The sequence below is a fragment of the Ptychodera flava genome, chromosome 15 (assembly GCF_041260155.1).
Source record: "Ptychodera flava strain L36383 chromosome 15, AS_Pfla_20210202, whole genome shotgun sequence".
In the NCBI taxonomy this organism is placed as follows: domain Eukaryota; kingdom Metazoa; phylum Hemichordata; class Enteropneusta; family Ptychoderidae; genus Ptychodera; species Ptychodera flava.
In genome coordinates, this window is record NC_091942.1 from 25,224,288 (window position 1) to 25,252,073 (window position 27,786).

The 27,786-nt window shown below is 36.8% G+C and overlaps 1 protein-coding gene across 1 annotated transcript in view; it reads left to right on the top strand.

Annotated features, from left to right (window-relative positions):
* The window catches only part of LOC139152319 (von Willebrand factor-like), a 48,151-nt gene extending 21,551 nt beyond the window's left edge, over positions 1-26,600 (top strand). Inside the window, exons 4-12 of the mRNA XM_070725462.1 lie at positions 233-358; positions 904-1,011; positions 1,228-1,353; positions 13,140-13,277; positions 13,677-13,802; positions 14,347-14,454; positions 14,685-14,810; positions 21,334-21,578; positions 26,298-26,600. Coding sequence (XP_070581563.1) covers positions 233-358; positions 904-1,011; positions 1,228-1,353; positions 13,140-13,277; positions 13,677-13,802; positions 14,347-14,454; positions 14,685-14,810; positions 21,334-21,578; positions 26,298-26,600 — 1,406 coding nt within the window. The remainder of the gene's footprint in view (positions 1-232; positions 359-903; positions 1,012-1,227; positions 1,354-13,139; positions 13,278-13,676; positions 13,803-14,346; positions 14,455-14,684; positions 14,811-21,333; positions 21,579-26,297) is intronic.
* The last annotated feature ends 1,186 nt before the right edge of the window (positions 26,601-27,786 follow it).

Genomic DNA, 27,786 nt, shown 5'->3' on the forward strand with positions numbered 1-27,786 from the left:
TTACCAATGTCAGTTGTCAAAGAGCACTGAGAAAGATAGACAGAAGTTACAGACACACGACTACCAAGTAAATATTTATAAATAAAATACGTAATAGACGAAGTACCTCTCATGTTTTCTCTGATCAAAATCTGAAATTCTGTGTTGTCATGTCGCTCATAACCAACCACTCCATGACTGGGACACCATTATTAAAATACTGTCATCCTTAAAACCCTGCTGTTTGCATCAGATGACGGACCTTGTACTAAGTTTAGTGGAAAATGTGTAGAGCCAGAGAACTGCCAAAGCCCAGGATACACCTTACCTTGGCGATGTACTGACACGTATAACATGGTCTGCTGCATCGCGAAGCCAGGTATAGTACTCTTTAAGTGATACTGAAGAGTGCATATTCAGTCAATTTCAAAAACACTTGTGCTCTATCTTTTGCTTGCACGTCCTTTACCTAACGAATAATCTGGTGTACAACCTGGTCAGTGTACGTTTCAAGTTTAATAGATTGAAATTTCAAACTGTAATGTCAGATTTTTTTGTTTTGTATGTCGACGTCATTTATTCTTGTAACCAAATATAGACCTCGTCTAAATGTATGATATCTTAGGTTAACTATAGCCGTGCTGCACCTTACGCCATCATTTGCATCTAGGTTATTGCAACAATTGCTAGCTCAACAGGATATACTTTGGGGGGATATTACATTATCATGTATTTTCATGTATTCTGACTATAAGCAAGGATACATGCATATTTCAAAATGTAAAATAATAGTAAAAAAGCAAATAATGGATAAATAACATAATATCATATTAAACAACAGCGCCTTCGCCACTTTAATCTCATTGTCTATGAAGAGATGAACAAGAACCTGTCCTGATTCATACACTTACTTGTTTCTTACAGGAGATAGATGCGGCGAAGGCGGAAATTGCATAGTTGGTTGTCCAAACAAGAATGTTATTGCTGGACTCTGTCCTAGAGCCACTGGGAAATGCTGCCGACCACCAATAGGTATAGAAGTATTCCACTTAGACCTCTTTTCACAAATATATTATTTTGACTGCTCATCTACGAGTATCTACTTTAAACTTTCATGCCTTGTTCCTTCATGCCTTGTTCTTGTAAATACGTTTCTTCATAAAATCGATGTTCGGTACTAACTTTCTTTTTCGTTACATAAACTAACACATTAACAATCTCATGGGATCCCTGTCTTTTGTCCTGCAGACGACGAGGTGTGCAATATCGGGCCTGGAAATTGTGTAAGTCGCAAAAAGTGCTCGCCACTTCCGAAATACTCCTGGCCGTGGCGGTGTGCCGGCGGCGATGACAGTGTTTGCTGTTATGATCCCGGTTAGTGCATCTCTCTCTCTCTCTTTCTCTCTCTCTCTCTCTCTCTCTCTCTCTCTCTCTCTCTCTCTCTCTCTCTCTCATATATGCATGCATTTATGCATGTATGTATGTATGTATGTATGTATGTATGTATGTATATGTATGTATGTATGTATGTATGTATGTATGTATGTATGTATGTATGTATGTATGTGCATCGACAAATGACTTAGTACATTAAAATATCTCAGTCTTAAAAATAATAATCATACCGTAAATCACAGGTTTTCTTATGTACGCTAATTTATCTTCTTTATGTTTTGTTGTTTTGCCCAATATGAACTCTCTGATAACTAGTTAATATAGCGACTGGCAGATTTTTTTTCAAACCATCGAGATACAGTGAATCTTGTGAAAACACGAAACTCTTCTTGATTATACAAGTGCTTTGGCATCAGATGAAGAGCAAACAAAATGACAATCATGACAGAATATGAACATTAACAATTCCTCGCTACATTTTGACATATTGTGAAAAACTGATCACTTTGATCTACCGAAAAATATTTTTTTCAAAAGTACAAGACATATACGACATGCTACGTATAATTATTTTACAAAATTGACAATAGTAAAAGGTTAAAATTTTCCATCTAATTAAACGTTTTAATCTTAGAAATTTTCAGTGCAATAATTGAAAAATTTTGTAAACAGTTATTGATTCCATAATCACATATTCAAAATAGAGTCTTTACTTTTCAAAGTTTACCTTTGTGTTATTGCACAATGAGATGTGAAAATTTCATTCACTGTATGAACTTGCAGTTTGGTTTTATGTTGTTACCACCATAGAACTCATTCTTGACTATTAAGCCCCGTCTGTGTCGTAGTATTTTTAATCACAGACCTAATATTGAAGGATGGCCAATCCTCTCCAATGACTTGTAATTAAATTACCCATTAACAAGTTGGGACTGTGTCATCAATGATAACTTGTTCACTCTAAAATGAGCGTCTTGCGACCCAAACTCTTCTTCAATTACATCAGAGTCAGAGCTATCACTCTCACTGCCGGTAGTTAGTAGCAGGGCAGTAGCTGTATTAGCTTTGTGTTTTGACAATTTTTGTTCAGTTTATACTACTGCATTCTCGTTTTACTCCCGACAGCATGTTGAGCTTTCCAGTATTCAGCTGGCAATCACAACCTGTGAACTTTTATCGTGCATTGCATTATTGCATTATTGACAAACACTTTCTATCTCTACTCAATTCAATATAACCAATATTAAGACATACAGGCTTTGTTGACAAACTAAATGTGTTTCAAGCATGCTGAAGACACACCAAGGAAATGTATTGGACGTATTGCATAGAAATGTAGAAAAAAATTATCAACAGTTGGAGCTTCTGCCACGATACAAGGTCAACTTGTTGTTTTTACGAAAATTTAATGGCATTCATTCACTGGTGTGTTAATACTAGAAATCTTCATCTGCACGTATAACTAGTGTAAAATACAGGAAAATACGAGCCAATCCCCTTCCATTTAATGCTTTTAGCGCGAAAGTACGGAGATTTATCATAGAGTATGCAGCTTAAACAGCTATATATTCTACCAGCGTGGGATCCCTTGATTACATTGAAAATTTGAAGCCTTTAAGCTTGTATTATCGATTCAGATTCACTATGAAAGTCGAGGATTTAGGCTTATAAATTGCACGGATAAAGAATTGTAACACAGATATTGCAATAGACTGACGTTTATTACGGCAGCTAACTTCTCAGCAGTACAGCAGCACCGTTTTTGAAAAATAAAACAGCTTTTATAGTGAACCCTATGACTATCCCAAACTGAGTCATATTGAGGCTATCCAGCTGTTACCATGACCAGCGCCCTCATGCAAATACCCACACAAACTTTTGTTTGACATATTATTTCCCCACAGAGAGGAAGTGTCCTCCAGGACACTTTAGAAAAATATACAACTTTTTGTTTGAAAATTTGTAATAAAAACGAAAGCCTCTGAATTGTTTATAAAGTTAAGATCAATGCATTTTGCCCATTTCGTCTGGAAAAGTTAAAGTTCATCAAAAGCTAATGTTCCAATTTTCATGAAAGGTCACTGAGTTCACAATATCAAAAACACAAAACATCGATTTTCTAAAGGCGAACTTTTTTTTTATTCTGCATATCTAACTTGCACTTTTATAACTCGACCGGATCTTGTTACCTGAGAGCGTAATAATGGTTCAGTTTCTGTCAACACAATGTCCTGCTTTTCCTGTACACTGTCAATGTCACTCTCATGGCTTTCCAGTGATGCGATATCCTCCAATCCCTGGGCAACGAATTCAACATCCTCCTCAGATTTTCAGTACCAGAAATTATAAATCCCTCGCGTTGCAGAGGGAATTGCTCATCCATTTGTTTCTGGGTATTGCGATGATCTGTTTGTAAACTTCAAATTGGCCTTGACTGCTGACTGCTAGTTGCATACAAAGTCTGACCTTGATTACCATGACACAACGTCAGTCGACTGTGATGCACCCCCAGTCTTCTGAATTTTGATCCCCCCTCCTGGATATGTACACGGCCTGAGGGTTTCATCTGGTCCCAGAATTCGTTTCTTTGCCAAATATGGCCAAGTCCATGGTAAACCAACTCTATGCGCTCGACCCATCCTTGTTCTTAGATCATATAACAAGACTCTACCACCCTCACTATATGGGTGATGGTGAACCCAAGTATCATATCCAGCCTTTTGTCTTCGCTGAGATTTGTCTAGTGTTTGACGAGTTTGTCTGAAAGCACTTCTCAAGTTATCCTCAATTTATCTGGCATAATAAGTGGAAGGTGTCTGAGCATTATCTGATGGTGTATTACCATAAATGATATCTAGGGGTAAACAAACTTCCATGCACAAGGAAATACGGAGTCTGCCCCTTGCTTTCATAACCACTGGTATTGTAGACTACTGCAACTTGGATAAATGTTCATCCCTATCACCTCCACACTGTTCTGCACACTGTGCCAAAATTTCCTCCAAACAGAGATTAAACCTCTATACCATTCCATCTGACTGAAGATGATATGCAGAGGTATGAGACTTGTTAATCTGAAATATGTCGCAGTTTCTTAACCAGATTAGCCTCAAAATTACGTCCCTGATCAGTATGCAATCGTTCAAAGACTCAATGCTCCATTATAATTTCATGTCACGTCCGGAAGAGCATAAATATCAACATACTTTGTGAAGGAGCATACCTATTATCTCTTTTGGAACGAGGTAACTCAATAATGTCTGCGGCAACCATCTCACCTTGTCGAGCCACCGGTACATTTTACAATGGTGCCCTGACTTTTGGTGCTGGCGATTTTCTTCTTTTGCATAATTGACAATATTTCTCCCAGTTTTTCACATCTTGCGTCTTACCTGGCCAATAGAATCTCTCTCTACATCTTTCAAGTGTTCTCTTGACTCCCATGTGACCAGCTACGATACCATTATGCAGGCCTTCTAACACATCAGCGACCATTGCATGAGTCATCAGTTTCAGGTAAGTCATTTAGTTTCTGCCGAGGGATGGGGAATGCCAATGTCCCTACAATATACCATAACTAATTATTAATTTCCTGTAGTTGTGCCACAAAACTTTCAATTGCCAACTTGTTCCTCTAAGAGTTTGCTTCTCAGGTTTCTTGCCTAATTGCATCCATGAGAGAACTGCTGTTAATATAGAATATTCCCGCTGTTTTTGTGTCAGTTCACTCATAATACTGTCATCACAGAGTTTTGTTCCGTTTTGGGTATCAGCTCTAACATGAGCTTTAATCATATGTACATCACAGGATTTCTTGGAAGTTTCAGGTCGCAATTGTTCAGTCCTACCGAAATGTACTTCATCCTCATCTTCCTCATTTAATGTGTCATCTTTTGGTTTGAAGCACGGCTGCAATCGTAACATAGTATCAGCATTCAAGTCCATTTGCCCTGATTTATATGACACAATAAAATCGTACATACTCAGCTAAACAGCCCATTTTTCCCTGCGTCCTGTTGGGTCATTTCCAGCCTTAATTTCTTTCAAACCTACCAAGGGTTTTATGGTCTGTAATTACCTTAAATTTGGTTCCACACAAGTACGGACGAAAGTATCTGGTACCCGACAAAATTGCAAAACAATTCTTTGTCATATGTAGCCAATTTCCTTCGTGTTTTATTCAAACTATGACTTCCATAGCCGACTACCTTCCCTCCATCTGGCCAAGTTTTTGACAAAACCACTCCAACTGCCGAATGAGAAGCATCAGCATGTAGCAGGAATGATTTTTCAAAGTCAGGGTATGCCAATATAGGATGACTTACTAAAGCAGTTGTTAAAATGCAGAAAGCAATTCTGCATTCTTCTGACCAGTTAAATTTTACATCTCTTTCACATAAATGATTTAACGGTGCAGCGATAAATGAAAATACCTTCACAGTTTTTCGATAGTATGAAGCTAAACCCACAAACTATCATACTTCCGTTGCACAGGTTGGTGTTGGATAGGAATATATCCGTTCAATAATACCTGGATCAGGTGATAGCCCATCCTTGAAACCTGTTGTCCAAGGAAAATAACATTACCCCTGCACAGTTTACACTTACAAGGCTGAAATTTAAGTCCACCTTCTTCAATGTCGGAATACTTCTTCAAGACTTTGCAAATGCTCTTGAAAAGTTCTACTGAAATAATCGCTATCATACCAATCCATAATCCAATAACACTAGGTCAGAATTGTAAGACAATAGTTGTAAACATAGACACAAAACAGCACAGAACAGACAGTAAATAGACGGTACACAAACAAAGTCATCTAAATATACCAAGCAGGTACGCAAGTCAAAACCTGCCAGAACTAGCTCCATCAGTCTGTGAAAAGTTGGTGGTGCATTAGTTAAGCCAAATTGCATTACTTTAAAGTTGTACAGGCCGACACCTGTAGTAAAAGCAGTCTTGTGTCTCTCATCCAGATAAACCTCTTCTTGCCAATATCCAGACGCTAGGTCGAATTGAAAATAAGGTTGATCCGGACATTGCATCAATGTACCATCAACTCTTAGAAGCGGACGTGCGTTACCAAGTGTCAGAGCGTTAAGTTGGCGATAGTTTACAAAAAAAACGAATTTCGCCATTCCTTTCTTGCTAATACCATCAGAGAGGCCCATGGCGGAGAGACTTTCTTATATGACATTACTGTCCAACTTATATTTTACCTAACATTGTACTTCTGCCTGTAAATGCACGTCTGGGCAGTTGCTTTATTGGCACCGCATTGCCCGTTGGTATTCGGTGATGGATGGGGTGTGTTCGCCCTCTGTCATTAGAATGTTTACTAAATATGTTATTATACCTGTTCAAAAGTTCTGTAACCTCAGTCTTCTGTGACTCAGAATCCTCAGTAATCCCGCATCATGAAGTGATACATCAGGCATAATTTTACTGTCAGTAAACACCATATTAGGCTTTGCGTCAATTTCCAAAACTGTCACAGGCTTTGGTATCTCACCAAGTTCATAAGTATGTATGCGAGATACTGTACAAGTCTCTTCCCCAGATGTGACAGCTACAAACCTTCCTAGTCACGTATCTTTGCAAAGGTATATTGGCTGTTCAGTAATTTTCATAACCAGAACAAATTCAATGTCACTATTCACCTTTGAAATAGTTCTCGCCACAGATAACCCTCTAGGATCCTTAAAAGAGTCATCAGGGTCAAGAATCCCTGCGTAGCCATGTGGTTTTTCCCCAGTAGTAGGCTCGAGCTCAATCCAAACCTTCACTGGCATTTTAGTGCAAGCTGGTATGGTGATGTTATCGTTCATGACTGCACCACATACATCTGGTACCAACTGACTTTTGCGTAGTAAAGGTGTTGACTGGCAATAGATCGACAACATACCATGTTCAGTATCTACATAACCGGCATGTTCCATAACGAAATTCCAACCAGGAATTACTGGGTAAATCATCCCTCCAACAACAAACATAGTGGGATATAGTTGATTATCATATACCCATGCCCATATTGTCACATCCTAGTGACGTTCAACGTAAAATATCAGCCGTGATATTTCACGGTAAACGTCGAGATATGCACGATGAACGTCATCAGTTTTAGAGTTTTCCCGAACTACATTAGCAGTTTGTTGGTAAACAACGTAAACAACAAAATGGCTGCCGCTCCCCGCCTGCGAAGCGATATCGCCGACGTAAAAACTTGAAGGGCTTCGAAGAACACGGGTATTTCTGGTTGCAAAATACGGAAATATTACGTTTAGTCTTGAAATGTTTTCCCATGGTATTTTTTGGGTCAAGTTCTAGCAAACATTCTGCCGTTCGCACGGCGCCGGCACTGTGCACGGTCTCCACCGAACAGGTAGTGAGCGCGTGGCATGACAGCAATGACGCGCGGGCGACGACTGTTGACATGGCAACTCTATAAAGGTAAACTAACAAAATGGCGTCCTCTCCGCGCGAGCTCCGTGCCATACGACAATCGAAATCAGGATAGATTTAAAGCTGTGCAGTTTTTGATCGGTTATAGTTGTAATAGCATATTGCACCTTAAAATGTTCCTTCTGTATGATGATTTTTGTATCCTGGTGTCTTTCTTCTTGGGTTTCATTGAGATATGGACGACTTGCAGCGATGTCGCGCGTGATGTTGACATCTTCGTCATATACTTTATGAATGAAGCCTGTTCACATAAACATTCTGATATTTATGCGCAAGGCGTAATAAAGTAAAGCCTCAAAATTAAAGGTTTTTCGTTCTTAGTAAAAATTCCCTAAAATTATGGGCATGGGTATATGATAAATCGGTTATTACCCAATATCGCCTGTTCCTTGTGTCGTATCAGCATTCGTGTCATTTTTGCTGCGTCAGACACTCGACTTCGTCTCGTGTCTGACGCAGCACAAATGACACTCATGCTGATACGACACAGGAACAGGCGATATTGGGTAATAACCTCTAATTACTACCTACACGCACTCTTGTTTGTAATGTTCCGACAATGTCCAATTTTTGGCCTTGAACTTAAGTTGGAACAATGTTCACAGAAGAATTTAAATTTCTCTTCTTGAAATAAGAACTCTTCTTTCTAAAATCCTCATGAATAAATGAAATTCCAGAACCTGTGTCAACCTGAGCTCTGAAATCTTTGTCTCAAACAACTATCATTACCGTATTTATAAAGTCTGTTGGTTGAAGAGGTCTCATAGTCTCTCCTTGTATTTGGGCGGTTTCTTCTGCTGCCGATGACTGGCCCTCAACATCAGCAGCTAGTAATTTGCTTGTTTTTGATGTTGCTGATTCAGTTGTGACTGCCATGTTATCATCGGCGTATACTGCATTTGTCCTTTTTGAGTTCTCCCATCATGAACATAAGTATGTTACATATCACTTTTGGTCTTTTTCGATATTGTGACAAAGTGTATGAAACGAGAGGGTTGAATCAAATTTGGATACTAAAAAAAGTCAAAGGAATTGTTGCTTGATTTAAGAGTCAAGAAAAACAAGTACAGGTCAATCCGAACATTTGACTTTTCCATACTATACACCACGATGCTCCACGATAAATTTAAAACAAGGTTGTCATCTCTTGTTCAACAATCTTTATTGCATAAAAACTGCAGTAGAAGGTATCTATACATTACCATCAAACATAGGTCAGGCTTTTTTAGTAACAACATGGATACTCTGCACAAATACACAGATGAAGAAATTATTAACATGCTTAATTTCTTAATCGACAACATATTTGTTAGGTTTGGTGGTGTGACCTTTCAACAAACTATCGGCATACCAATGGGTTAAAAATTGTGCAGCACTTCTTGCTGAATTATTTCTATATTCATATGAAGCAGAGTTCCTACAATTTCTCTACAAAGCAGAGTCTAAAAAACTTGAAAGTCTTTTTAAGAACACGCGTGCACAGATATATTGATGATCTGATTAGTCTAGTCAATCAAGACATATCAAATTACTTACATCATATTTATCCTGATGAGTTGGAAATCAACGAAACAACTGAGGGTAAGAACTAAGCTTCATACCCAGTCTTTATCTGGTCTTACAAGTGGGCTACACACCAAGCTGTAAAAGGGATGATTTCCATCTTAAAATCATACATTATCCCCATTTATCAAGTAATATTCCATCTGCACCTGCTTATGGTGTGTACGTGTCTCAACTTTTCAGATATTGTAGAGCTTGCGATTCCCATGCTGATTTTCAAATGAGACACAGCTTATTGGTGTCAAAACTAATGAGACAGGGATACACATCCTAAAGATTCGTGCGGACTTTCAAAACGTTATGACGACATTGTGGCCGAATATGACACCTCGGTCACTCAAATGATAAGCGATAGCATTCCTGGCTTTGCCTTATTACAGTGATTCATATACTTCATCGTAAGATGCATTAGAATCAGAACTTACATTCCCGAATTTCATCTCTTCTATTTTCTGCAACAGTCTTTTCAAATTTTTCGAATCGCTTATCAATCAGTCCATTCACACTAACAGCATCAATCTCATTACACCTTGTGAATAGTCAGTTTTTCTCACTGCAGAACTTTCAGGAGTAGACATCGTTTTAACAGCCTTACTAGCTGCCTCTATCTTGCTCACAAACAACACTACTTCATCGATTGTCTTTTTATCAGCATTCAAAATTTTCACCTACAAGGATTTATCTTGAAGTCCAGAAATAAACTGGTCCATTATCAGGTCTGATTGAAAACCAACGTCTAATGTTGGGTAAGCAATATCAGCCAACCATGCAAGTTCTGTCTGGTACTCATCAGGAGACTCACCTTCTCGACGTGTACGGTCTCTAAATTGCAAGCGATATAAACTTAGATAAATAATCGCAACTATACCAATCCATAATCCAATAACACTAGGTCAGAATTCGTAATACAATAGCTGTAAACATAGACACAAAACAGCACAGAACAGACAGCAAATAGGCAGTACACAAACAAAGTCAAATTTATGAAAGAAAGATATATGTACCTCTGGCCAAAAGACCAAGAAGTGATGTCAGGTGTTTCAAAAATAGTAAGCACATCCTGCCCCACATATAGCACCCATCATATATCAATCTGTTAGTCAGATAGCTAGTGGTCACTAACTAAGGCCCAATGTCACCGATGCCATCAGTGATCATTTGTCGAAGAGAGATATTGTATTTATCTAACAGCTTGTGATACCTGTCAAAAAAACGTTCACCAGTCTTGCTCTGGTGTAAGCTTGATTTAACAGTTTGTAAAGAGAGATGCCATGTCTCTCTACAAAATCACTATATGAACTGCATGCTCTTGCATGTCGAATATGCTGGGAAATGTATACTTCATAAGCTGGTGGGAGTGGAATATTACTGATGAGGTGTGAAAATTGATTGGACTAAAGTTGAAATCATCTCTCTTGTCATAGCCTCGTAGAAAGGTGACCATAAGGGTCAAATGCAAGTAAAATGTCCAGATATGAAGCAGAAGAGGCCTTTCTGTAGTTTCTTAATCTCCAATTCTGGAGGATAAATCATAGCGAGATGGTCACTAAATTCGGAGTTATTCATTGAAATAACATCGTCTATGTATCTATTAAAATGTTCGATGGAATGTTCTAGCTACAGAGACCTTTTTCTGTAAGATTAGGTTCTGGATAAATTCTGCCTCGTATGAGAACAGAAATAAGTCGGCAATCATGGGAGTACAGTTAGTACCCATAGGAAGTCCTATACACTGTTGGAAAATGTGTCCTCCAAAGTCAACAGATATGTTGTCAACGGGGAAATCAAGCATACTGATAACGTCTTTCTCGGTACAAAAAAATTAGCGTTAGTAATATTTTAACAAAATATTTAGAATTATACCCTAATACTACATATTTGTAACGGTGTGAACCGTTTTTGTAGAAAAATGCTTGGTTGATGATGTTTTTCAAGCGTTTTTTTCAATTTATCATGTGGTGTTGTGGTATACAATGTGGAAAAATCGAAAGTTTTAAAAGATGTTATCAAATTTTCCGAGAGTTCCTTTTTTTAATATATCCACATTTGATTTATACTACTCCGATAAAAGACAACATCACGGTATGCTTGAAGTCCCCGTTTAACAGTACAAAGAACAGAAGTCAGTGTCTTCGATAACTCTGTTGTTGAACATTTGAAAATCCTGCGATAAACCTAGCTTTGTAAGGTGTTTTGTGGAGCTTTGGTATCCAGTATAAGCTAGGCAACTTATTATGGTCTTCCTTTGTTGTAATATTAAAATTATCCATGAATGACCTATAGGTTGCCAAAATTTCAGATTTGTTGAACATTGATTGTCTGTAAGTGGAGTTGGTAGAGGTCTTAGTTACACCAAGTTCGTCTATAAGACATAAGATTTTTAAAAAAGTAAATAGTAAAATTGCTTTGCTCAGGAGAATAAGACAGTTTTTACCTATGAATATTAAAAAACTTTTTTTATAATAGCTATACTTTACAACACTTGGATTACTGTTGTCATTTATGGGAGCATCACCGTTTATGAAAGGATTGCATAAGATTTAGAAACGTACTATCAGAGTGATATGTGATGCAAGGTACAAGGCTTCGACCAAGCATTAATTCAAAACAATGCATATAATGCCATAACCAGAAAGAATAGTATATAAAAATGTTAGTATGGTTTCTAAATGTTTAAATAATCTTGCACCGCAATAAATGACAAGAAGTCTTTTTACCGAAATTGATCATTAAAGAGTTACAAGATCTAAGATGCAAATATTGTTAGTGGTTCCTGCAACAAATAAGGATTTTTTATCGAAAAGGGTTACTGTAAATAGTACCAATCAGTGGAATAATGTCGATTTAAATATAATATCTAGTAACTCATTGAGCACTTTAAAAACTGCTTACCTTAAATCTTATTGGGAATAATGTTGTGTTTGTGAGTTTTAGTTTTCTTTTCAAATTGTTTTTGTCGTCTAGTATGATGTGCATTTATTTTCTCTTATGTGCAGGCTCACTCCTGGCCACTTTTTTCTGTGCATTGTACTGTGCTAGCTTTATTTGTCATGTTTCATGTTGTTCTGCTTTGTATCAGTTTGTATGTTCATCTGAGAGGCATGGGGGAAAGTAAGGCTTCTTAACTGAAGCTTACCAGGCTACCCTCGTTAAACAAGGTTTAATAAAATAAATAAAAAACTTTCAGTCTATCGTAATCATCTTTGTCATTATCATGTAACTGTTCATACACTTGTAAAGGATTTCAATCAAGCAAAGCCAATAACAGCCCAAGTTTTGCTTCTTTCGTAGTTAAATCTTTCGTAGACTTTGCTAAAACTTCAAATTTTCTCGACCATTCATGACAATCTTCACTTGCTGTTCCACAAAATTTATTCGGTAGGTGAACATATACTGAAGCCATGTTGTAACGATAACAAACTTCTCAGCAGTACAGCAGCACCGTTTTTGAAAGATAACAACAACTTTTATAGTGAACCCTACAGGTTTCCTACACTGATTCATATTGAGCTATTCAGATGTTACCGACCAGCGCCCTCACGCAAATACTCACAAAAACTTCTGTTTTCCGCGGAATGAATACATTTACGATCATACATTTTATCCTAAAGACGTCTTATTGACAATATGAGCTATAATGGTAAATAGAAGTCATTCTAGACTCTGCAGGTAAACAGTAACTGTACACAACTTCGTGTGAAAATGACAGAAAGCGTTTAAATTCACCGTTTCTTCTATAAAGAGTTTTCAGGGGAAGATGCCATCGTCCAGGACTGCAACGCCACGTCACCAGGTTCGAGGTGTATTGTCGGATGCCCAATAGGTCAACATGTCGAGTCTAGTGACTGTACGTTTGGAACGTGCTGCAAGCAACCAAAAAGTAAGTTATTAAGACTAAATGTTATAACAGTAACCATTATCAAGTGTTGGTACCCCATATATAAATGACAGAGAAGAAAGGCGGAGAGAAACAGACAGGCAGGCAGACAGACAGACAAGGAATTTCCACTAGTGAATCGGAGCTGGAATAGACGAGAAAAAGAAAGTGTTAGAGAGAGCTTACCAATGTCAGTTGTCATACAGGAGGAAAGACAACATCACTGAGAAGGCTATAGACAGAATTTACAGACAGATGATTGCAAAGTAAATATTTATAAATAAATAAATAAAATGAATTAAATTCTGTAAATTCTGTGTTGTCGCTCACAACTAACCACTCCATGACTGGGACACCATAATTGAAATACTGTGATCCTAAAAACTCTGCTGTTTACATTAGATGACAGACCTTGTACTAAGTTTAGTGGAAAATGCGTAAAGCCAGAGAACTGCCCAAGCCCAGGATACACCTTACCATGGCGTTGTCCTGACACATATAATATGGTCTGTTGCATCGCTAAGCCAGGTACGTAGTACTCTTTCAGTGATACTGAGCGTACATTTTCAGTCAATTTCAAAAACACTTGTGCTCTATCGTTTGCTTGCACGTCCTTTGCCTTACAAATAATCTGGTATACGACCTGGTCAGTGCACGTTTCAAGTTTAATAGATCGACATTTCAAACTGTAATGTCAGACTTTTATGTTTTTATATATCGACGTCATTCATTCGTATAATCAAATATAGACCTCGTCTAAATGTATGGTATCTTTGGGTTTACTATAACCGTGCTGCACTTTACGCCATCGTTTGCAGTTAGGTTATTGCAACAATTGCTAGCTCAACAGGATATATATCAGAAGGATATTACATTATCATGTATTTTTCATCTATTCTGACTATAAGCAAGGATACATGCATATTACAAAATGTAAAACAATAGTTAAAATCAATGGATAAATCACATAATATTATATTAAACAACAGCGCCTTCGCCACGTTAGTCTGACTGTCTATGAAGAGATGAACAAGAACCTGTCCTGATACATACAGTTACTTGTTTCTTACAGGAGATAGATGCGGCGAAGGCGGAAATTGTATAGTTGGTTGTCCAAACAAGAATGTTATTGATGGACTCTGTCCTACAGCCACTGGAAAATGCTGCCGACCACCAATAGGTACAAAAGTATTCCACTTAGACCTCTTTTCACAATATATAATTTTGACTGCTCATCCACGAGTATCTCCAAATTATTGATTCTTTATTCTTTCATTCTGTGAAACACCTGTGACGCCTTGTTCTTGTAAATACGTTCTTCGTAAAATCGACGTTCACTTCTAACCTTTATTTTTCGTTTCACAACTAACACATCAACAATCTCATAGGATCCATGTTTTTTCCCTGCAGACGACGAGGTGTGCAAAAACGGGCCAGGAAATTGTGTAAGTCGCAAAAAGTGCTCGCCACTTCCAAAATACTCCTGGCCGTGGCGGTGTGCCGACGGCGATGACCGTATTTGCTGTTATGATCCCGGTTAGTCTCTCTCTCTCTCTCTCTCTCTCTCTCTCTCTCTCTCTCTCTCTCTCACACACTCTCTGTATGTATGTATGTATGTATGCATGTCTGTCTGTCAGTATGTATATGTATGTATGTATGTATGTAATGTATGTATGTATGTATGTATGTATGTATGTATGTATGTATGTATGTATGTATGTATGTATGTATGTGCATCGACAAGTGACTTAGCATATTAAAATATCTGAGTCGTACCAAATCATCATTCCGTAAATCACAGGCTTTGTTATGTACGCTAATTTTTATTCTTTATGTTTTGTTGTTTTGCCCAAATTGAAACCACTGACAACTAGTTAATAAACCGACTGGTCGATTTTTCGACAAACCACTGGGATACAATGAATCTGGTGAATATACGAAACTCTTCTTGATAATGCAAGTGCTTGGCATCAAATGAAGAACAAACAAAATAACAATCACGAGAAAGTATGCAAATTGTGAATTCCTTGCTAAATTTTGCCAAATTTTGAAAAACTGATCACACTGACCTACCAAAAAAAAATTTTTTCAAAATGAACAAGACATAAACGATTTGTAATTGTTTTACAAAATTGACAATGCTTAAAGTTTAAATTTTCAATTTATGGACGTTTTAAATTGTAAGTGCAATAATTGTAAATGATGTAAAAGATAATTGATTCCGTAGTCACATATTTAAATTAGAGTTTCAAAGTTTTACTTTTGTTTATTGTACGATGAGATGTGAAAATTTCATTTAATGTACGAACTTGAAATAAATGGTCTTATAAATTGATTTTAAGTGATTTTTGAGAAAAACTGTGACTTTTCATCGTACATTTGTAGAAACCCAAGCATTTTGACCCTATCTTTTTTCTATAATATTTGATTATTCTCCTAAGCGAAAATTCAAAATCCCTGGTAATTGTTAAGTCTCCTACACTGTAAAGTTAAGTGTTCAAGGATAGAACACCAATTAAACGCCTTTTTGTAACACTTTTTGAACGCCTCTAGACGTTCAGAAATTTAACACTACGTGTTCAACCAACGTTCAATTTTTGAACACACGTGTGCAGATTTTGAACGCTACGTTTTCATCAGACAGTATATTGAACACCATGGTGTTCCATATCTGAACACTCGTTGCACAGGGAATATGTTCAAAAACTTGAACGCTTTTACGCGTTCAAAGGGCTGTAACACTTTTTGAACGCATGGACGCCGTTCAACGATAAGTGTGTTAAAGGCTAGAACACATGATGCGCGCTTGTTGAACACCTTAAATTTTGGGCGTTCAGGGGGTGTTCAAGCCTTAAAATAACATTACAGACAATTGATATATAGTAAAATTATTTTATTCTAAAAATACACGATATATTTCTGGAGTAAAATACAATAATTTACTGTAAAATGGGCAAATAAACATTGCAACTTTGTATGTAAAGTTTGTCAGAGGAAAAAAAACCAATAGTGTCAACACCTTCCTATCAAAACATAAGCAATAAAAATCACGTTTTATGTTCATACTTGTTTAAAACGTACAAAAATCATCTGAAAAGCTCAAAATTTGGCATACCTATTGTGTTGAAAAGATGTATATCTATGAAATGCATACTCCATTTTGTAAGATGGTTTCTTGAAGACATTTCCTCTTGTATAGACAATTGTAAATTTTGAAGAAAAAAGAAGTTGGTCAAGGCTTCTCTGGTGCACATGGTATATAGTTGTCCACACTAAAGTAAACACAACATGTCAAGTTGTCAAAGTGTCACAGTAAGGCACAACATGCAGAAAGTGGGGAAAGTGGGTCCTTGGCAGGGTAAAACCTATTTCCTTGTCCAACAAAGTCCTTCATAAACAAAGGTTTGTTTGTTTGTAATATCTTTAAATAAACCTTGAAATAAATGGGTGACATTTCAAAACTCTACTTCTCAGAAATTAAAAATACATTAACTAGTTTGACTTCGTTTGAAGTTTTTCTGTGTGTTAATAAGCATTTGCTGTTGAACTGGAAAATTCAGTCCTTACTAAAATTCACTTATAAAAGGAAACTTCAGTCTGAAACCAATGGCAACAACCTAGTAGCCATTCCAACACCAATATAGCAATATTTCTGCATAATTTGATCAATCTGAAAAAAGCTATACGCAGAAACTTATGTCCCGAATATCAAAGCTGTTCAATTAGCAGTTTTGAAGAAGATTGTTAAAGATTTTTTGACCAAAAAACAAAAATTGCCATTAAAAAAACTTGAATATTTCATCACAACTAGCACAATTTTGACGAAGGTCATTCTTAGGGACATGTTTACAGAATATCGAAGACGTCAAACCACCAGTAAAGGAGAAGAAGATTTTTGCAAAACAAATAGCATAATTAGCCTCAAAAATACAATTTTGCGTATTTCATAATAACTTGAACATATATAATTAGGGTAATCCCTGGGAGCCTGTACTCCAAATATTAGAGGAATCGCAAAGGTGGTTTTGAAGAAAAAGCTTGGGATGTAAAACTTTGAGAACGATGCCACACATTCATCTATTTGATAAGCTCTTCGCGTCGCTAACGGCAAAGCTAAAAACAGTAACAAATCGAGAACAAAGACGTGTTGATCTACAATACAAGTAATGTAAGATTTGGTAGTAGGCTATGATCAACTAAATATTACGAGAGCATAAGCCTTCAAAGACGTGAAGTCTTCTTCATCAGATGCAAGGGTGGAATGATGAATTGAAGCAGAAAGCGACAGAAAAGTCAGAGTGAAAATTTTCACTCTGAATTTTCTGTCGCTTGCGGCTTTAATTCTTCATTCCAACCTTGCATCTGATGAAGAAGACTTAACGTATTTGAAAGCTTATTCTCCGGTAACATTTAATTGACCATAGCGTTCTACCAAAGCTTAGATAAATTCAGAACAAAAATACAGAAACTTATCAAAATTCAGTTACTGACCCTCGAAAGTTTAAATCTACATTAGAGATGAACTGAGGTTCTCAAGCTTGTTTTCTTCGATTACCAGGTAAATCCAACTTTTTACATCCTGAAAATAATGCAACAATAGGTAATATGGCGACATGAGACTTTAAATAAAAAACAAGGTAGCCTTAGTAGATTAAGGAAAGGGGTGACTTTGGTATACAGTGCCTCTCTTCGATACTGTTACAAAATATTGGCTTGTTCTTGTTATCAACTTATGAAAAGTAAAAATTAAAGCGAACTCTCACATACTGAAACAATAGAGTGTACACTCTGCTATGTTTAACTAATGTTTTACATGCGATTGTGATTACTAAAAGACATGTGTTAGCTGTGATTACGCAGCGGTAATGTGGCATATCGATCGCTCTCGGATCAAGGATCATCGATCGCGACACAGTTGTGTGGTGATAACCCTTGACCCGAGTGCGATCGATACGCCATCGCCCAAAAACAACGCTGCGTATTCACAGCCAGTGCATGGTATACCTGCCACTGAAAGAAAAACAGGTTTCTTCACGTATTTTAGCTATTCCAAATTACTTTATAAATAATTTCAAAGGATAATAATACAGATGCTTCAAAATTTGACACCTTTTACTATTTTGGAGAGAAAACTTACCCTTTCTGGTCTAGTTTCCGCACGATCACGACTTCAGCGTGCGTTTACAAGAAAAATGTCGCAACTTCCGTTTAGATGCATGACGGGATAAGAAAAGGCACCAAACTTGAACACCAAGTGTTCAGAAGTAGAACGCCTCTTGCACGCCGATGTTAAAATTAAAGCGTTCAGGGTGGTTATCTGATTTTCTTTTCAAAATTTCAAAATTTTAACCCGTAATAAACGTGTAAAATTATTTTGTATACTTCCTTTTTTAGAACAAACATACTTTCAATAATTTTAGACCGGAGATATTTTTCACTAAGTGGGAAATTCGTTACATCAAAATCAGTGTACGTTTGCCGGACAACAATGCAGTAGTAAATTTAATATTGCCATAGTAAAGTGAAAAACACTAAAGATTGTCAATTGTTTTGTAGTATTGTAAAATTTCTGTATTACTGAGTTTTTGAACACTTGAAGGAGATGGTTGTTAACACTCCGTGTTCAGGTTAGAACATCACTGTTAATAATATGAACACTAGTGTTCACAATATGAAGACTAGAAGTTCAAATTTGAACACCGACGTCTACATTTTGAACGCGTAAAGACGCGTCTGGCGTCCGCTATTTTTACAGTGTAGTCTTCAATGTATTGCTCTCTGCCCTGATCTTGTGTACAAGTATTTTTAGTACCCACACCGTACGGGGAAACTTATAGGTATGCTCATGTCCGTTCACGCAGATAACTGAGAAATGCCTGGAGTGATTTCATTCAAACTTTGTACAAGGATTACTTCATATGTCATACATATGCACGTCGATTTTTTGTGATACGATCCAATATGGCCGCCGTGCGGCCGTTTTTTTACGATATTTCCATGAACGGAGCCATAACTCAGGCACATCTCTACTGATTGTCTTCTACTTGGTACAAGGACATGACCCATGTCATACATATGCAGGTCAATTTGTTTCATGATATGATCCAATATGGCCGCATGGCGGCCATTTTAATACAATTTCTTCATGTCCTTAGGCATAACTCAGGCACGTCTCCACTGGTTTTATTCAAAGTTGGTAAAAGGACATCGACATATGTCATATATTCATATGCAGGTTGATTTTTAGACGGTAAAATAAGGCTGTGTGGCGGCCATTATGTTACAATTTTTTCATGACCGCTGCCACCACCAAGACATGTATCAATCGATTTTATTCAAAATTGGCACAAGAACATTGACTTGTGTCATAAACATACATATACATTTGTTTCAAAATCCGATGCAATATGACTGCCTGGTGGCTATTTTGTTATGTGTTTTTTTTCATGTCAGGAGCTATAACTCAGAGAGGTATCAACCGATTTTATTAAAATTTGGTACAAGGACATTGACCTATATGCGTGACAAAAATATGCATGTCTATTGGTTTCACAATCTAGTGTAACATGGCTGCCTGGTGACCATTTTTGTAATTTTTTTCATGTACAGAGCCATAACTCAGACATATTTCCACCAACATCATTCAAAGTTGGTACAAGGACATTGACCTATGTAATACATTTACCCATCAATTTGTTTCACGACATGTTGCAGTATTATGTAAATAATTATATTTTCGTAAGTAGGCTGATATCTCAAAAATACTGCATCAAATTTCATGAAACTTGGTACAGATGTTAAGCTCACATTGCTTTAACAGCGAGTAAAGACATTTATCAGTGTCATGTTAATCAATTTGTAATTGCATATGTAATGAACTTTCCTAATTAGAGTGATATATCCACAAATGCTGCATCAAATTTGATGAAACTTGGTACAGATGATGATCTCATGGTGTTGTTAATACAATTTAATGGTATTTAGCGGTATCATTTACATTTATTGCCAATTTGCATTTACATAATGAATTTTTGTTTTTAGGGCGAATGTCGAGAAGTACTGCATCAAACTTTATAAAATATAGTTCCGGTGATAATCTGTCAGTGTTATGATAGGATGCAAAAATGTTTGGCAACATTCTGTCCATAAATTACTAATTCATTTAATGACCTTTTGTAATTAGGATGGCGGCCTACATTGGTTTTATGGTTTCATCACCATGAAACTTATTCTTGACTATTAAGCCCAATCTGTATCGTAGTATTTTTAATCACAGGCCTAATTAATGAAGGGCGGTCTATCCTCTCCGAGGACTTGTAATTAATTACCCATTAATAAGTGTGGACTGTGTCATCAACGATGTCTTGTTCACTGTCAAATGAGCGTCTTGCGACCTAAACTCTTTTTCAGCTACATCAGAGTCAGAGCTATCACTGTCACTGACGGTATGCAGTGATAGTAGCAGGGCAGTAGCTGTATTAGCTTTGTATTTTGACAATTTATTGTTCAGGTTACACTAATGCGTTTTCGTTCTACTCCTACAGTATGTTGAGCTGTCTAGTACTCAGCTTGTCAACACAACCTGTGTACTTGTACCATGCATCGCATTATTGACAAACACTTTCTTTTACTCAATTCAATTATCATCAACATTAAGATATACGGGCTTTGTTGACAAACTAAATATTGCGTGTTTCAAGCATGCTGTAGACACACCAAGAAAATGCATTGGACATATTGCATAGAAATGTAGAAAAAATTATCAACAGTTGTAGCTTCTGCCGTGATACAAAGTCAACTTGTTGTTTAAAATTTAATGGCATTAATACATTTTTAGATTTTTTTTCGATTTTTTCATAAAATGCGTCAAAACGTTTCTCTATTTTGTTTAATTATTACTAACATTTGAAACGTTGGATGACATGAGATATTTTCAGCTCCGCTCTTATAGGCAGAGCAAACGTTTGAAGTCCCCCTCGAATCCCCCTTAACTCTTCTAGACCCCACACCATTTTCTTGTGAACGCAGCCTTACTGTCATGCGGCATGTTCCTTTTCAGTTGCCCACGGAGGCGGTGAAAAGGATCCGCACATGCTGACATTCAGCGGAGTGAAGTACAACTTCCAGGGCTACTGTAGCTACACCTTAGTGAAGGACTGCAGGTCGAACAGCCCTGCCTTCGACATAACCGCCGACTTCCGCGGACGCTACGAGCCCATGGAGCCACCGACGAGGATGGTCGCCGTCAGTGCAACAGTGAATGGTTATGACACCTACACTTTCCGTGATGATCATTCTGTCCTGGTGAGTTGCAAGAACTATAAAGTACTACACTTGGGTTACTTGAGTTGAAACCACTGTGCTATGAAGGCACTGTCCCAATACTTCGTTGTATCCCTGATATTCTCTTTCCAGACGCTGCGACTTCAACCTTGAAGTAACTAGCCAAACGACAGACTTGGTTTTATATATGGAATTTATCAATATTTTTTTCACTTGTAGTAAATACACTCGAACATACATTTGTTGTTACTGATGCCGTTGTGTATTGTTCTTGTTTCAGCATTGTCGCCGTTACGAATACATGAATTCTACTCACTGTTCAGATTTTCAACAATGCGTGTTTACACATAAAATGCACGTCTTTTACATTTGAATTATAGTCCACAGCTGAATTCATTTAACAATGTTTATTCAGTTAATTCTGTTTTCACCAATGATTTATTCTTCTTAGCTCTGTTTTTGCTGTCCTTGTTTCTCTGCTGTGCTTTATGTTAGTTCTTTTTAGCTCCGCTGTCAGCGACGCGAAGCTTATAAAGTACGTTAATTTTCCGTCGTCGTCTGTCGTCCGTCGTCAATCGTCGTCCTTCGTCCGTCAACAATTGCCTTCTCCTCTGAAACCGCAAGTACGATTGCTTTGAAATTTTATATGCAGCTCACTTGGGATGACCTCACTTAAGTTTGTTCAAATAGTGGTAAAATTTGCATATTTCTATTTTGGGGACATTTTTTGCTGTTTTTGGTAAAAAAATCTTCTTCTCTGAAAATTGCTTTGAAATTTGATACGCAGTTTATTTAGGGTGACTTCAGTTAGATTTGTTCAAATCGTTGTGAAATTTGCATATTTGTATTTTTCTGGCAATTTTTGTCGTTTTTGGTAAAAAATCTTTAAAAATCTTCTTTTGCCGCTGTCACGAATACATGAAATACCCACTGTTCAGATTTTCAACAATGCGTGTTTACACATAAAATGCACGTCTTTACATTTGAATTCTAGTCCACAGCTGAATTCAATTGTCAATACAGGCTGAGGCGCAACCGAACACTATCTCAAAATGCTTTGGGGAATACAGCAAGATATTGAAGTTGACCTTAAATGACAATCAGAATTAAAAATATAGTGGAAGACGTCATCGAAAATTACAGGTACTGGTCCCTCAATGTATATTTTAGTTGCCGTGACTGCGTCCAGTTAGGTTACCGTTATTCTCACACTCTGAAACTCTGTAAGATTCATCTTCATGCTTTGCTCTCGGCTCTTTCTCCGAGCGTGTGAATAAGAGTGGAAATTGTTTATCAATGAAAGTGCTATCTAATGCGATATTGCGGAATAAGCTTATTCGTGGCCAAGTTCATTCTATTTACCTTGATTTCAGCAAAGACTTCGACTCAGTCAATCATAGACCTCTACAGTAACTGCATAAACTCTCACACTTTGGCATTCATGGTAACATTTTGAATTGGTTCCACTCAGATCTTAGTGATAGAGTGCAGCCTGTGACCTTCAAGGTCACTTCTCCTGCTGGAGTTAAATTTCTACTGGTGTACCTCAAAGGTCTCAGTTAGATCCGTGGATATTTATTCTCTATGTTTATGATATCAGTTCTTCAGTTTCAAGTTCCATACTATGTAGATGACTCAAAACTGTATCAGCAAATTTTTCACATATCAGATTGCAGCTCTCTTCAACAAGAACTAACCACGTTGAGAGATGGTGCACGACATGAAAATTTAAACTGAACTTTAAAAAGTGTATGGTTATTTCCTTTACAAACAAGAAAACTCCGGTTCTGTATGATTATAGTTTTAATGGTAACAATTTATGCTGAGTAACATCAGTAAAAGACCCGGGCACTCTTGTCACCCCAAATCTGAACTACTCTGTTCATATTAATGTGGTTACTGTTAAAGCTTTCAAGCTACTAGCTTTTATATAACGTATCTCTCGTAGTTTTAGCAATATGAACACTCTCCAAACCATTTACATTACACTAGTCCAGATCCAGTTTAAGTATGCCAGAGTCAAGTACGGTCTTCACACCGGCTGTATCTTATTCATCGTATTGAAAGAGTTCTGTTTGAATTTCTTCAATACATCTGTAGTCAAATTGGCATAACCTATTCTTCTGGTAATTACAACCCACTCTGTACCTTTCTCAACATCACACCTAAAAAGAGCTTACTGAGTTTCTGGATGCGACCATCTATATATGTTCGTCTCCTTTTATAACAGCTCCAAAATTCTAGAGCGTATCTGTTTTCATGTGCCTGCTCGCTCTTTGCCTTCAAAACAGCAATTTGAGCCTAATGTATTTACAGTCAATGCTCATTCTTCAGAATTTTTACAGAGAACTATGAAAAATTTGAATATTGTTTTAAACAATGATCGATCTTGATATTTTTAATTGTAACTATGGGCAATTTCGCAAATTTTATTTAACAATGTTTATTCAGTTTAATTCTGCTTTTACCAATAATTTATTCTTCTTAGCTCTGTTTTTGCTGTCCTTGTTTCTCTGCTGTGCTTTATGTTAGTTCTTTTTAGCTCCGCTGTCAGCGACGCGGAGCTTATAAAATACGTTCATTTTCCGTTGTCGTCTGTCGTCCGTCATGTGTCGTCAGTCGTAGTCCGTCGTCGTCCGTCGTCCGTCAACAATTGCCTTCTCCACTGAAACCGCAAGTCCGATTGCTTTGAATTTTTATATTCAGTTCACTAGGGATGACCTCACTTAAGTTTGTTCAAATCGTTGTGAAATTTGCATATTTCTATTTTGGGGGCATTTTTTGCCGTTTTTGGTAAAAAAATCTTCTTCTGAAACCACTTGTCCGATTGCTTTGAAATTTGATATGCAGTTTATTTATAGGTGACTTCAGTAAATTTTTTTAATCGTGGTGAAATTTACATATTTGTGTTATTCAGGCAATTTTTTTCGGTTTTAGTGAAAAAATCTTTAAAATCTCCTTTCAAAACTACGAGTCAGATGGCTTTGATATTTGGTACATAGGTCCCTAGCGATGATCGTTTTCAGATTTGTCCAAATTGTGCAGAAATATGCAAATTTTGCATTTTTCAGGCAATTTGTGCCATTTTTGGTCGAAAAATGTGTTTCTCAAAAAGTACTGGTCTGATAGCTCTAAAATTTGGTATACAGGTTTCTATAGCTGAAGAAAAGTAATATATTGAATTTTTGATGAAATTCGTGATTTTGAATTTTTGAGGCAATTTTTGCCATTTTTGGTAAAAAAATGTGTATTTCCAAAACTACTCATCTGTAGCTTTGAAATTTGTATGCAGGTTTCTATAGATAAACTAAATGATATTTATTGAAATTATTATGAAACTTGCAATTTTGTATTTTTTTGGCAATTTTTGCCATTTTTGGTCAACAAATGTGTTTCTCAAAAAAAGTACAGGTCTGATAGCTTTGAAATTTGGTATACAGGTTTTTACAGATGAACTTAGCATATATTGAGTTTCTTATGATATCTGTAATTTTGTATTTTTGGTGCATTTTTGCCATTTTTGGTCAAAAAATGTGCATCAGAAACTAGTCATCTGATAGCTTTCAAATTTGGTATACAGGTTCCTACAGATGATCTTAATGATATTTATTGACATAATGATGAAATCTGCAATTTTGTATTTTTTGGGCATTTTTTTCCATTTTTGGTCAAAAAATGTGTTTCTTAAAATGTACTGGTCTGATAGCTTTGAAATTCGATATGCAGGTTCCTACAGATGAACTAAATGTGATATTTTGAAATTATGATGAAATCTGTAATTTTGTATTTTGGGGGCAATTTTTACCATTTTGGTCAAAAATTTGTTTCTCAAAAACTGCAAGTTGATAGCTTTGATATTTGGTACACAGGTTCCAAGGGATTATTTTAATATTATGATATATTGAAATTACGGTGAAATCTGCAATTTTTATTTTAAGGGGCAATTTTTGCCACTTTTGGTCAGAAAATTTCATTCTAAAAAACTACTCGTCAGATAGCTTTGGTTTACATGTTCTTAGGGATGATCCAATGTGATATATTCAAATTATGATGAAATCTTCAATTGTGTATTTTTGCAGCTATTTTAGCCACTTTTTTCTGGCCACTGAAATGAGCTATCAAAGATTTCCACCTTCTTCATCAACATGTGTTAAAAATAGTTATTCTCTACATAAACACAGCAGAGCTATATCGGCCCTCAGGTCGCTTGTTTTGTCTTTTGCTGGAGCTGTAATGTGGCAAAAGCCCGTTCTTCCAGGCCAGTAAATAATAAATAATAATAACAAATAGCAATTCAATCCAGGACGTATGTTCGCACGTACTCTGATCGGGAGAAAAGTATTTCAAAAAGCACACGAACAAACACAATGTTAGCTTCAATTCATTTCTTAAATCCACCAAAATTTTGCACCTTAAGCTTTAAGTTATTGTATCACATGCATGTTTTTGTGGTATAGTTCTAATGATGGTGACGTTAAAAACTTTGAATTATTCCTCTGATTTTTTGGTCAACCTCAGGATCACAGACAAAGAAAATGCCAGTAAATGTAAGGCTATCCGGCACAATCAGCGGAAAATATTGTAAACCTAAGTTGTGCATGTTTCGTTGGGGAAGATTATGTTCGTTCATTACACGCAATGACATGAAAAAGTATGACATTGTCCGAGATCGGTCAGCCATGATCGCTGTTCAATTTTAACATGATTGTTTACGGGTTCTTTTATTCTTCCCGACTACAGCACAACGGACAACTGGTACTTGAACGAGAACTCACAATCGCAGGCGGCGTGGGGCACATCTACGTCGAGGACGACAGAGTAGCACTTTTCCTCAACATAGAAGGGATTTCTCTGGAATGGGTCGCAAAGGATCACGCAGCCTCTGTCACATTAGGGCACAACGAATTGGCTGGCAAGCTGTGTGGGATGCTGGGAGATGGTACCCGTTTGAAAGGACACGATCTGGTTAAGTTAGATGGTACTAGGACCTTCAATACAACGGAGTTTGCCGAAAGCTGGGTGATCCCGGGAAGGTGGGTTTAATTGGCTATTTCAAAATGGTAGTGATTTCAGTTTCGATTAAGGATAAGCCGTTAAGGAACTTACCAAATATAGTAGATTAGGATTTTTACTATATATATAGTAATTTTTCATCAATATGAGGCTATGACCTCTGCCATAAGTTCGATCTAGGCTGTTGCTAATCGACCGGTACTAACCGTACGCGTCAGTGTGAAAGGGAGGCTCATGTAAAACGTGATTTTCTGTTGATTTCCATCACTAAATTAAGTTAATCTGTTTTCTATTCGTGCTCTGAACCTTACAAAAGTTGCTTTTCTTATGCATCGTCACATGCAGATATTTACTATATTTACTGAGACCCGGAACTGACAACTAGTATCTCTGATACAGCCTGTTTTGCTATTATAGACATATTCGCCTCCTTGAATTTGAGTAACCATTACCCTTGTATGAATAGCATCTGATTCAATGGGTACGGTTTTGCAAAGGTCCATGGAAAATATGAGCAACAAAGACTAAAAAATGGTTGTGTTTGAACGAAATACTTCTCCACTTTCCTTGGTCATTTCAATAAATATTCTTCTGTAAGGGATTAGGCAGAAATTACAAGGGGCGGTGTTTTTAAGAATGACGCTGCGCGAAAAAGAGTGAGCCTTCAAAGGTGTTTGCAAGAAAAAGTGACCCTCCCGTATATAATTTCTCGTTTGATTTTTGAACTTTCAGTAAATAATTTTTATAAATCATCACTTTTATTCAAGGTTTGAAGTAGTTCGATGACAAAAGATAACATTTCATAAAAGGTAATTCTATTAAGAACTTGCAGTAGTCTACAGTTGGCTACTCAAAGTCAAAAGGGACAATGGTTATGCTATAGTTTTGCTTGTAATTGTACAGAGAGTACTATTATTGTTTGTCTAGAAATTTATTACAGCTTATAAGTCGCTATTGAACAACATTTAACTATAAATTCACAGATATAACAAGTTTTGTCGAGGAAATGTTCAATAGTTTACCCCTAGACTATCATGAGAAGTAAATTGATATTTTTGGGTAAATTCCAACATCATTTGTTGTTCATATCTGCACCTTCAAACACCATATTCTGATCAAGCACATTTGTATCAATTGTCAAACACTTATAAAAGGTACAGATTTAGTTAGTTAAGTTTGGTAAAACATATTCGTAGATTTCTCATAGACTCCAATG